Genomic DNA, 13,729 nt, shown 5'->3' with positions numbered 1-13,729 from the left:
CAGCCATGTTTAGCTCTCTAGACTTGCACTCAGGATACTGGCTGGTAGCCATAGGATACTGGCTGGTAGCCATGAATGCAGACAGCAAGAAAATGACTGTTTGCCACACCATTTGGACTACTCCAGTTCAGAGTGATGCTGTTTGTGCTCAAAAAAGGTGCTACAACTTTTCAGCGATTAATGGAGCAGGTTCTGGGTAACTTGAGAGGTTGATGCTGTTTTGTGTATAGACAACATCATAAATCTATTCTCCTAGTGAAGCCCAGACTTTAGGAGGACCTTAAGATGGCGTTTCGAAAACTAAAATCAAGCCCAACTCACCTTAAAACTTGACAAAGTGCAATTTTTTATAAACAACTTTGAAGTTTACGGGACATGTAGTGGCTAAGGGAGGAGTGAAAGTAGATCCAGACAAGTTACAAGCCATCCAGGACTATTCAAACACCTACCAACCTTAAGGAGGTTCAACAATTCCTTGGGCTGGCAGGTTAGTATCATAAATGTATACCTCGGTTTGCAGACATTGCACCACCCCTCAACCATCTGAAAAAGGAGGAAATCAGGGCTCTACGTTTAGATTTTTAACTACTGGCCCCATGGCCCACTGAGCTAGTGTTTTTACTGGCCCGGATACAATTTTATCTGGCCCAATATATTTATATATTTTTTCATGATGGTTTTTATTTTTCTAACTGTGTATGGTAACCAAAGAAATCCCACGTCTCAAAAGAAAGTGGCTAAACTAAGCCTTTCAATATAGCTACTTCAGCCATTTAACATGCACACATTTGTGAAAAAATGCTGTAAAGTAAGAATGCTTTCAAAAATAGACATGTTAATAGATTATATTTATCAATTAACTAAATGCAAAGTGAGTGAACAGAAGAAAAATCTAAATCAAATCCATATTTGGTGTGACCACCCTTTGCCTTCAAAACAACATCAATTCTTCTAGGTACGCTTGCACAACGTCAGGGATTTTGTAGGCATATAGTCAGGTGTATGATTAAACAATTATGCCAAACAGGTGCTAATGATCATCAATTCAATATGTAGGTTGAAACACAATCATTAACTGAAACAGAAACAGCTGTGTAGGAGGAATAAAACTGGGTGAGGAACAGCCAAACTCAGCTAACAAGGTGAGGTTGCTGAAGACAGTTTACTGTCAAAAGTCATACACCATGGCAAGACTGAGCACAGCAACAAGACACAAGGTAGTTATACTGCATCAGCAAGGTCTCTCCCAGGCAGAAATTTCAAGGCAGACAGGGGTTTCCAGATGTGCTGTCCAAGCTCTTTTGAAGAAGCACAAAGAAACGGGCAACGTTGAGGACCGTAGACGCAGTGGTCGGCCAAGGAAACTTACTGCAGCAGATGAAAGACACATCATGCTTAGTTCCCTTCACAATCGGAAGATGTCCAGCAGTGCCATCAGCACAGAATTGGCAGAAAACAGTGGGACCCTGGTACACCCATCTACTGTCCGGTGAAGTCTGGTCAGAAGTGGCCTTCATGGAAGACTTGCGGCCAAAAAGCCATACCTCCGACGTGGAAACAAGGCCAAGCGACTCAACTATGCACGAAAACACAGGAACTGGGGTGCAGAAAAATGGCAGCAGGTGCTCTGGACTGATGAGTCAAAATTTGAAATATTTGGCTGTAGCAGAAGGCAGTTTGTTCACCGAAGGGCTGGAGAGCGGTACACAAATGAGTGTCTGCAGGCAACAGTGAAGCATGGTGGAGGTTCCTTGCAAGTTTGGGGCTGCATTTCTGCAAATGGAGTTGGGGATTTGGTCACAATTAATGGTCTCCTCAATGCTGAGAAGTACAGGCAGATACTTATCCATCATGCAATATCATCAGGGAGGCATCTGATTGGCCCCAAATTTATTCTGCAGAATGACAACGACCCCAAACATACAGCGAAAGTCATTAAGAACTATCTTCAGCGTAAAGAACAAGGAGTCCTGGCCCCCACAGAGCCCTGATCTCAACATCATCAAGTCTGTCTGGGATTACATGAAGAGAGAGAAGCAACTGAGGCTGCCTAAATCCACAGAAGAACTGTGGTTAGTTCTTCAAGATGTTTGGGCCAACTTACCTGCCGAGTTCCTTCAAAAACTGTGTGCAAGTGTACCTAGAAGAATTGATGCTGTTTTGAAGGCAAAGGGTGGTCACACCAAATATTGATTTCTGCTAAGAAATAAATAATAATAATAATAATTGATTTGATGTAGATTTTTCTTCTGTTCACTCACTTTGCATTTTGTTAATTGATAAATATAAACTATTAACATGTCTATTTTTGAAAGCAATCTTACTTTATAGCATTTTTTCAAACCTGCCTAAAACTTTTGCACAGTACTATATATATTATATTATATATATATATATATATATATATATACACACACACACACATACACACACACACACAGTGCCTTGCAAAAGTATTCAGACCCCTGACCAATTCTCTCATATTACTGAATTACAAATGGTACATTGAAATTTCGTTCTGTTTGATATTTTATTTTAAAACACTGAAACTCAAAATCAATTATTGTAACGTGACACTGGTTTTATGTTGGGAAATATTTTTAAGAAAAAGAAAAAACTGAAATATCTTGCTTGCATAAGTATTCAAGCCCTGTGCTGTGGAAGCTCCCAGTTTATTACGAAATTTCAATGTACCATTTGTAATTCAGTAATATGAGAGAATTGGTCAGGGGTCTGAATACTTTTGCAAGGCACTGTATGTATGTATGTGTGTGTGTGTGTGTGTGTGTGTATGTATATATATATATATATTTTTTTTTTTGACCCTTGAAATGTTTTATTTCGCTGTAGCTCAGGTTTTTATGTTTCAGTTACACATTGTATTATTTATTGCACTGGACAGTAATAGCTTATGCTTTAGTTTAGCTTTATGTTAAACTGAACAGCTACAAGCTCTTTGCAACAGTCCTACATGCACTGTGATCTTTTCTGTTCCAGTTGTGATTGTGTTTTTGATATTTATATATAGTTCTGCAGCAAGATTCTAACTACAGCAGGACAAGGTGTGAAGTTCCCAAAACAAACAAACAAAAAAAAAAAAGAACATGCCCACTGTGCCACTCAATAATTAGTCAATGGGAGATGGCAGGCAGAGCAGCCTGCACATGCACCCTGTACCCGGAGAAAAGCATGTGACGTGGATTATTGTAGTTGGTTGAAAAGTGATATACAGCACATAACATTCCAAACAACCATTTGACTACTTCTACAGTACAGAGGATTTAATCTGTGATGGTTGGTGTCACACTACCTTTATTCAACAATAGAGGGCAGTATGAACCTTTCAAAACACTGAACTTCAGAGATTAAAGTCATTTTGACAAACACAAGAATACACATAAGGTAAACCTATCAGAAACAAATGTTTTGGTTAATTATTTCATTATCGACATTAATATACAGAAATTGATGTCATCCGTTTCTGCAACATTAAGACATTTACTAAAGTTTTTTTCCGAACAGAATTACAAATCCTGCACATTCAAAAGATTAACTTCTACTAATTGAAAAACAGTGTCATCTCCTACCAGGGAGTGAGTGTTAAAGATCTGTCTAAGGAACTCCAAGAGGGCCAACACCAGCTCAGCAGATTCCTTGTTGAACGATAAGACCACTCGTTTCAGCAGGCAGAAGAGGGCAGTGTCATGTTTCTTCAAGAAGCTGTACAAAATAGCAATCATTTCAGTTATAAACTAGAACATGTTCATCAATTCCAGTATCTTTCTATAAACCTGCTAATATACAAGACAAAAAAAAACAATTTTTCAACATGATCAAAAATCTCGCACAAAGAAAGCTGCTGATTTAGGAGGGTTTAAATCTATATAGGGTTATAATCTATAAAATGAAATCTATATGCAGCTCAACACACAGTGTTTATACATGTTCTTGTTTGGATGTTTGTTTCTATGAACGCTTGTGAGGCTTCTAACTTCTGAATGCCTTATCACATGGTTGGAGAAGATAACATTACAAATTGTTAGAACAAACTGTTTCCCTAAAACCCACACTTCAAAAATGAATCTATGTACATAATCATTTGCGACCACATTTCAGTGAATGGCCTTCTACAGTAACTAATTTACCTTTCACTGGAGTAAATCACACAGCACTCTGACTACTTGGCCACTTGTGCTTCTTTACATGAGAGATTTTGGAAGTGAAAACCATCCATTAATAGTATCAACAGAAAAAAACAAGACATTTTAAAGCAAGCACTGTCCTGCAACCCAGGGAGTTTAAAGTTGGAGTTGTACCCGCAGGCTGAGAAGGGACGCAGTTGAAGAGTAATTGGATAATACTGTCAAGGCATGTCTTGAGGATAAATTACAACCTGCTTCACCAGATAGCACAATCACATCACAGTGATCTTATTTTTTCTTTACTGCAACAAGATATGGAGAGCTCTGACCCCTTCCAGCAAAAGGAGAAGAATAAATGTTCTGTAGTTGATGGCAACTCAATTCTACTGCTGTATAAACAAAGATTATTAAAAAGCACAGAATTCAGATTCTGGTGAACAAATCAACCCCTAACACAAAACTATCACAAAAAAAGCTATTGTCAGAAGCAAAATATTTTCACCATACCTTTGAAAGAGAAGAAGCCAATGCTCTTCAGGTTCATGGTAGCTGACTAAAAGATCCCAATGTCTCAGAATCAACAACATGGCTTTGTACTTTCTCTTTTCAGGCTCTCTTATTAGTCATTCCAGCATTTCCGCAACATCTGATGTCAAAAGACATGGTTGAGTACAAATTCAACATCAATACAATTGACACACCACTACCAAATTAGATGTTGTGATATGTTTGAAAGAGGGTGCCTTCTTAAAACAAACCATTCTATGTGGGCTTGACATTTTTCATTCCATTGTACATATTTAGTAAATCAAATCTGTAAAACAATAGTTTTAATTGCTTGAGGAGACAAAAGCAACAAAGGGGGTGAATGTGTGTGCCAACTCACGTCTTTCACATTGGTAGAAACGCACCGACAGAAAGCAAAAACATATAATGCCCCAGGTATGGATTTTACCATTAAGGACATTTAAACAAATCTGCACTTAATTGTGAACTGCAATGTCAATATAGCAATCATGCAAAAAAATGTGAAATCAAATAATGGCAGACCTACAGCACTTGTTCAAATGAGATACCAGGGAGTCCCTTATTCTCTTTGTTCGCTGAATTAAAAGGAACAGCAGTCACATTCAATATCCTGATATTTAGCAGAATATGTTATATAAAGAACGTGAGACTCAAATGGAGTGAAAACCAACAATATAAAATCCACAGGCCTCCTTTTTTTTGGAGCACAGCAGTAGCAACTTTCTTTGCTTGTTATATGTTGGGATTTAAAATACACCTGTTAAAGAATGAAAAAATGAATGTTACTTCCCATCATGGTACCGAATTGCTTCATGTGCTCAAAATATGTTCAATGACCTATCTGTGATCAGGAAGTGATTAAAGAACCAAAAAAGGGGGTTATTTACAATAAATAGTAATGAAAATTAAAGCCTTTTTTAGAGATTTTTGTTTGAGGAATGCAACAAATCCAGCTTGCAAATCAGAACTGGTTGAACCACGTGCACAATACAAGCTTTTATTACTACTGCCAGCATCATTACTTCCAAATACAGCAACAAGAATATATCTGGTTTCTATGAATGAACTGGCAACATATTCTTTTATATGCATGTGTATACAGTAGGTCAGTTTTTTGTATTACTACATAATGTGGAGATAATAGTGTGTGCTGTAAATTAAGGCAAAATCCCACCAGAAAAAAATAAATAAATAAATAAAATTGCCTTCAAGGCAAAAGGTGTTCCCCATTGCTGTCATTCACAAGCAGATAAGCAGGAATTTTAATGCCGCACACAGAGATACGAGCGGTAACCAGCATTGTGCCTGGACGTAAGGTGTGAAATATATTCCACAAGCTTATTCTCTTAAAATCCTTAGAAAAATGCTATTTGTCGTCCCACATGCTCTACTGTGCCTGTCTTTATACTGGTGCTATGACTTGAACAAAAAGCAATTAATTCCTCTAATGAATAATTTCTTTACCAGCAGTTAGGAATTCCTTTTAAAATTAAGAATTACAGGATCTTTGCTTCTTCACAAAATACCTTTTCTAAAAAAAACACTACATTCTAGGGATGGGCATCGATATGAAAATGGTATATCGATATCTTGCACATATTTCCATATCGATAATATCGAAGTCTTCCAAACACAGAAAAATACAATAACACAATTGCAACATGAAACATATATACATATAGACGTTAACAGATATTTACATAAGAAAAGCAGTAACTTACTTTAATTGTATTATTACTGTGATTCTTAAAACGTATTTTTGTTTACGACTGTAAGTCGCCCTGGATAAGGGCGTCTGCTAAGAAATAATAATAATAATAATAATAATAATAATAATAATAATAATAATAATAATAATAATACAGAGGATTTAAAACAGAATTGTTGTGAAATGTACAAAACTGCCTACACACAAAAACCCCAGAAGAATGTGCCCGTGACCATAGGGATTTCGTTGTGGAAGACAGCAAAGGAAAGAAGGTACAACTTAAGTGTGTAAGTACTGTCGAGTTACTACTATAAATATATTGACAGAAAAAAAAATGCTCAAGCATTTTGGAAAGTAACCGAAAACACTAATTTCATACAGTATATCAAAAACGAAAAAAAACAACAATTTACATTAAACTCGAAAATAGCTAAAAATAAGCACAGAAAAATACAATTAATAAAACTCGAAAAACAGAAGCCCTACTTATAATGGATTACACCATTTTTTTGAACTACTGTAGGTACCTTGAATGACTTGGTGATTTGCTGCACTAAATCAGACCATGTATGTTCGATTCCATAACACAAATTTATGTCGTCCAACCAACTGAATACAGTGCTCCCTCCCTTTAATGCGGGTCTCGGGGGACACACTATGAGCTTTGTAACCAAAGAGCGTTATAAAACGGGGGAGGGGGTGGGGGGGCGCCGCGGGTCACATCACACACATCTGACTAAAATACATAATAAAATAACTCCCTCTAATGCACATATAGTGAAGCAAAAATCTAACTTTCCATGAAATAACCATGCATAAAGCACCATGTAATCAACGCTATGTTTTTGTACAAAAAAGGTAGCATTCCCACTCATGGATCATTTTAATTAGCAGTTTTTAAACTAAATAGCTTGGCTAAACGGCGGGACGGGAGTTCAGTTATTAGCGACAGACAAGCAAACCAAGTGTGCGAAGGAGAGCGGGTCAGACGAGGCAATGGCCTCACCCCAGGTTCGGCTGCCGGAGCGGTGCTGAAGCGTCCTCTCTGAGAAAGCCGCAGCTCCTCCCAGCAAAAAAGTAAGTACGTTAGGAAAGATAACCACATAATAGGCCTAATATTTATTTAGTTATAAAATTAATGCTGAATAAGATGTATGTGTTATAAAATGCCAGCGCAGCTTTTCTTCAGTTCAGAAACTGTAGTAAAAGGGAGAGACAGAAACAGAAGTTAGACTGAGAAGTTGTTTATAGTTTGAACAACACCGGTACTATATTCACTGTAGAAATATTGCATGAATCACTAGTATATGGAATTGCTGGACATGCTGTAGGAGCATTATAACTGACAGCCTTATAGCGAGGGAGCACTGTATGTTAACCAGCAGCAGAAATGTAAAAAAATACCAAACTTAAAAGCAGCTTGAGAAAGGACAGTCTGTATACCTTTAACATTTAAAATTATATATATATATATATATATATATTATATATATATATATATATATATATATATATATATATTATTTTATGTACATAATCTTTGTAAACGGGGATGCAGGTATTATACAAATACAACTAGACTCAATGTAGAAAGAATAATGTATTAACAATTGGTACCCCAATTGTTGCTGTGGTCGGTTGAAATGGGAAAAATCACGTGAAAATTACGCCCAAGTAGAACTACAGCTCATGATGAAATTATTGAAATCAACATGTGGTTTTCAAAGCGACAAATGTTTGGCAGCATTTTAAAACAGTTGCTGATGTGGAAACGCACTTCATTTTCAATTTCATATAGATTTATGTCAACTAAAAAAAAAAAAAAGTTTAACTCAGTCGCCAGCCTTCCAAAAACAAACGCAAAGTTCTTGTTTAGCATGCTGGTCCATTACTACACTACACAGGACTCTCTGGATAAGGCCCAATTGAATTGAATGCAACAACAGTCAGACAAACACCACATTTCAATACATGCACAGTAAATGAAGCTACCTTAAAATAAACTGACATGCTCACAGAAGCATCTAATTAAGCATCTTTCTGATATTTGCACTACAAACTATTTGAATCCAGGTGCTTAGTAAACACCGTCTTCCTCAAATTACTGTCAAGCATCCCTATCGCTTGTTTTACAGCTTCGTCCAGTTGACTATGTATCCAGTTTCACAATGGTTCGGGACCTCGGGATGACACGCAGAAAAGTGCGCGATGAGCTCCCAAAAATGCCACCGGCTTAGTGCTGAGACTGCCGAAGCTTTTTCACTATACAAAACGTGTGCGTATCATTTGGTTTGGAATTTTATGAAAATGTCAGGTTTCAGTTTGGGAAAATCCAAACCGTTACATCCCTATTTGTAAACAATTATTTGCAATGTACCATCATTTTGTACCGACAATTACGAGCCCCCTATTAAAAAAATTGTGTGACTTTTTGTGTGTAATACACAGGCTGCACGTTATATACGAGATGGGCAGTAATATTATTGTTGCGTTTTGTCTGGTTTATGAAGCAAGACTCATGGAAACAGTGGAATTCTCGATTTTTAAAGTTTATTGAGAATAAACAGAGAATTCCTGTTGGGGGCTGGAACTCATGCCAAATTAAAAAACCCTTTTATAATTTTTTTTCTCGCTGCCGCTGTAGTCACTTCTCGCTGTCACTTTCACTGTTCTTCTCTCTCACCCCCATATATATCCTCTCCTCATTTCCTGCTGCTGTCCAGCTCAACCAATCAAACCTATGGTCTGCAGTCCCCCTTTGCGTGACCTGTTATCACCCCCCACCCCCCACCTACCTTAGTCCCTCGTCCCCGAGGGAAGGGCAAAGTCTCAAATGGACCAGAAGCCGATGATGTCGTTGCGGGCGTGGTCTACTCACAGGTGTCGGTCCCCTGTCAGCCACAGGTGGATGGACTGACAGAGTCCAAGGGTGTTGAGGCTGTCAGGAACAGGGGTAAAAGGTGAGGGACTGGCAGGGCAGGGTGAATCAGCATGAGGCAGGAGGGGACTGTCAGGGGCCGCTGGGTAAGTCTGTGCTGGGTCCCATCCCAGGTAGGGAGCCAGCCGGTCCCGGTGCAGGACCACCTTGCGCCCTCTAGGTAGCAGCTACACAATACACTACCTCCCCAATGCGCTCCAGGACCTGGCAGAGCCTGAGCCAGTGGCTGTCCAGATTGGGGCAACGGCCTGGCTTTCTGTTGGGGCTGAAGACCCAAACGAGCTCCCCGGCACTGAAGTGGCGCCCCCGAGCTCCAAGTTCCGCTTCTGCCTGACACCAGCGGCCTGCAACTGGTCCCGGGCAAAGTGGTGGGCTACCTCCAGCCGGTCCTGCAGCCTCCTGGCACTCAGGACCCGGGGGCACACTGGGGGTTTCAGAGGAGCGTCCGAAGATCATCTCCGCTGGCGTGCAGAGCTCACGACCCAGCATGAGCAGAGCTGGAGTGCAGGCAGTGGAGTCCTGCACAGCTGAACGACAGGCCATCAACACAAGAGGCAGGTGGGTGTCCCAGTCTTTCTGGTGGCTGGCAGTGGTCACAGCCAGCTGCATGGCCAGCGTGCGGTTGAAACCAATCCATCACTCTGCGGGTGAAGTGGGGTGTTCCGGGTCTTCTGGATCCCCAGGTGCCGGCACATCGCCGCAAAGACCCGGGACTCGATGTTGCGCCCCTGGTCTGAATGGAGCTCCAGGGGGATCCCGACCCGGCTGAAGAACCCCTCCAGCAGTGCTTCGGTGACCGTCTCTGGCTCCTGGTCTGGCAGAGTGTACACCTCCGGCCACTTCAAGTAGTCGAGGGCAACCAGGACGAACCGGTTCCCCTTCTCTGAGTGCGGAAAGGGGCCCCAAGAGATCCACGGCAACCCTCTCCATGGGTCCGTCAACCTGGTACTGCTGGAGGGGCGCATGTGACCGGCCCAGGGGTCCTTTTTGAGCAGTGCAGGTGTCGCAGCGCGGCAGTGGTCCTCGACGTACCATCTGCACTGCCCCCAGTAGAAGGACTGTCGGAGCCACCGGAGCGTCTTCAGGAGCAGCGCTTGGGGGACAACCACCTGCCATCTGACCTCCCCTGTTGCTGGCCTCCTGGTGCCTCCTCCACTCCGTCCTCTCCACTGGCACCAGCACACAGCACTGCTCTGTACTTCGAGGACAGATTGGCGGCCTCCTGTTCCCTCCGGTCACAGTGTGTGCAGCCCTCCTGGGCACAGGGTCGGCAGGAAAGGTGTCTGCAATAGCGTGTTTCTCCCCTGCCCGATGTTGGAAGGAATATTTAAATGCTTCTAAGTTGTTCTATCCAGCGGGCGACCTGTCCCTCCGGCTCCCTGAAGGTCAGGAGCCACTGCAGGGCTGCGTGGTCCATCCTCACTGTGAAGGGAAGCCCACAGGAGGTAGTGGCAAAAGTGGCAAACCGATTCGACCACTGCCAGCAGCTCCCGTCACGTCACACAGTACCGGCGCTCGATCTTGCTGAGCAACCGGCTGTAGTATGCGACTACCTGCTCACCGTCTGACCCAGGCTGCGACAGGACAGCTCCGATCTCTTCGTTGCTCGCGTCAGTGTCCAGCAAGAAGGTGGAGTGGGGGCATGGGGGTGCCAACACAGAGCTGTCTACAGGCTGTCAAATGCCTCCCGACATTCTGGGGTCCACTCAAAGGGCTTGCCTTTACTCAAGGGGCAGCGACGGTGGCGAAGCCCTGCACAAACCCTCCTATAGTAAGACATGAGTCCAAGGAAGCCTCTCAGCTGGCAGGGATTGATGGGAATGGACCAGTCTCTGACTGCTGTGACCTTGCAGGGCTCCATACTGATGCTGTCCTCTCCAACTCGATGGCCAAGAAAGGTAACCTCCTTGCGCAGGAACTGTCACTTTTTAGGGTATGGCTTCAGTCCTGCCTCTGTGACTCGTCGGAGCACTTCTCGCAGGGAGGCCAGGGCCGTCTAAAAGGTCCTCCCATGGACCAGCAGGTTGTACAAGTACACCAGGCACTCTGTAGGTGGCATGCTGACCAGCACTTTTTCCATGACCCGCTCAAACGTTGCAGGGGGTATTGCAAAGGCGGAACGGCATCATGGTGAACTGCCAGAGCCTTCGGCCAGTGGAGAAGGCAGTCTTGGGTCGGGCAGCCGGGGACCACCTGCCAGTAGCCACTCCTTAAGTCAAGGGTAGAGAACCACTTTGACCCAGCCACCAGATCCAGGGACTCATCGATGAGGGGGAGGGGGTAGGAGTCCTCTGTGACATCATTTAGGCACCTGTAGTTGACGCAGAAGTGCCACTTGCCATCTTTCTTCGGAACCATGACCACTGGGGACATCCAGGGGCTTTCTGAGGGCTAAATGATTCCGGCCTCCTGCATCTCCTTCAGCGCCGCCCCTGTAGCCTCCTGGTGGGCCAGTGGTTGGCGGCGGGGCTGCAGCTTGATGGGCCAAGCTTGCCCCGTGTCGATGGAATGCTGTGCGCTGGCGTGGTGGGGCCCAGGAGAGGGCTGAGGTCCCCCAGCCCGGCCTGATGGTTGGTGGTGCCCGACTGGCACGTGGAGGTGGGGCCCGGGGAAGGGCTGAGGTCCCCCGGCCCAGCATGTAGTGGCGTGGGCCATGGCGGTGTAACAGTGGGTATGGCTGGCTCATTGGCTCCCCGCTCTTAGCGGTCTGGCCCTGACGAGCAAAGGTGTCCCGGTCGCGGCCCAGCTGCCCCGGCGCAAAGGCTGGCCTCTCCGAGTGGGCCAAGGCCAGGCCCCCTTGTAAGTGCAATGTCCCGGTTCAGAGGTCCAGTTGCCCACCATGTAGCGCAGGAAGTCCAGACCCAGTATGCAGGGGTCCTGAACAGCTACTACCCAGACAGGGTGGTGTACTGTCCGCCCTGCCACTTGTATGGCCAGGTTGCCCCTCCCTTTCATAGGCGTCAGCTCCCCAGTGACTGTGCTAAGTTGGACAGTTGTGGGTTCCAGCCGGCCCCCCTCTGGGAGCACATCGGGGCGGACCAGGGTCACTGTGGAGTCGGTGTCCACCAGGGCGGTGCAGGGGACCCCCTCAATCCTGTGGTTCTCCCGATTACCACAGCCCATCTGTGTGGATTGCTGTCAGCGGCTTCAGGAGAGAGGGGGGCCACCCTCCTCCAGCTTGGCGGTCGGGCCCCAGTTGTGTGGGCTGCAGCTGGATGGTTGTAAGTATGGGAGACAGGATGCAGGGCCCCATGTTGTCCCACTCATGCGGGCCCCTTGGTGTTTTCTGGCGATGAGCGGGAGGGTGGGGCTGCGGTGGAGGGGTATTACCGCTGTAGGTGCCTGGGTTCAGGGTGGATCAGGGTGGCCAGGTCAGAGATCCACGGAGGAGAGGCGTGGTTGTCTGCAGTCTCCACCTCTTCTGCTTGGGCTTGACGTGCAGTGGGCCTGGGGCGGTCAGTCCATTCTCTCCCCTCTCGCTGGTTCCCCCCAGAGGCCCGGTCACGCTCACCCTCCTCAAGCACAGACTCGACCCATTCTGCGTGGGCCATGGCAAGCTCGTGGAAGGTTGGGGCAGCGAGCTAGACGTGCTGGCGCAGGGCATTAGGGGTCAGGCCACAGACAAAGGCCTCCACAGCCAAGTCCCCTTGCATGGTTGGTGGGTAGTCGGGGTACCCCTGCCGGGCCAAGTACAGGATATCTGCTGCATGCATGCCCAGCTTCTCTCCGGGGCCTCTGGTTTGGGTGGCCAAGTGTTGGCGCAGGCCGACAGCAGGCTCTACCCTCCCAATGCGGCAATCCAGGGATGTGGCGATAACATCATAAAACTGTCCAGCTTGTCTGGGCCCAGGTCTAACAGCACCTGCAGCACTTTCCCGTCCAGGTCTGCCGCTAGCTGGCCAGCTTTCTCTGTCGGGCTCTAGGCATTGTTGAGCACCGCCATCTTGAATTTGGCCTGGTACGCCTCCCATGGCGATGTCCCGCCATAGCAGTCTGCTTTTACCGTACTTCAGCCTGCTCCTTGCATCCCGTCACTCGCACTAGCTCTGTCTCCCCTCCCGCGGTCGGCGCTACCCGGATCCCCACAAAAGTGTCACTTCTGTCAACACACTTTCATAGCTGTCACTGTGAGCTACATCAATAAACCAGAGGTTTGGTAAGGCCCCTCCAGTCAGGCTGGGGATAATGCCTAATGTTTTTTCTTTATCAGTCCATACCTCTAATTTTGCCATTAATTCAATCTCTATTAGGAACATCGCCTGGTCGGCCTTACCATCATAGGTGGGTTTGTTGATGCAGGCCGTTTTGTTTTGATCCAGCAGCAGTTGTCGCTCTTGCGCCCTGTGCTGTCATCACTTCCTTCTTGACTTTTTTCTCCATGGACGCTCAGTGCCCTGTGCTCTGCCCCACTTC

At 45.0% G+C, this 13,729-nt stretch overlaps 1 protein-coding gene across 3 annotated transcripts in view; it reads right to left on the bottom strand.

The window, feature by feature from the left end:
- The window catches only part of LOC117400374 (protein virilizer homolog), a 64,815-nt gene that overhangs the window by 11,698 nt on the left and 39,388 nt on the right, over positions 1 to 13,729 (bottom strand). For all 3 annotated transcript variants that reach the window (XM_034919201.2, XM_059022458.1, XM_034919204.2), the window contains exon 17: positions 3,588 to 3,720. In XM_034919201.2, the coding sequence (XP_034775092.2) occupies positions 3,588 to 3,720 (133 nt within the window). The remainder of the gene's footprint in view (positions 1 to 3,587; positions 3,721 to 13,729) is intronic.

Source organism: Acipenser ruthenus, chromosome 4 (genome assembly GCF_902713425.1).
Source record: "Acipenser ruthenus chromosome 4, fAciRut3.2 maternal haplotype, whole genome shotgun sequence".
Classification (NCBI taxonomy): domain Eukaryota; kingdom Metazoa; phylum Chordata; class Actinopteri; order Acipenseriformes; family Acipenseridae; genus Acipenser; species Acipenser ruthenus.
Note: the sequence above shows the minus strand (reverse complement) of the source record. Positions and strands in the feature narration are given on the sequence as shown.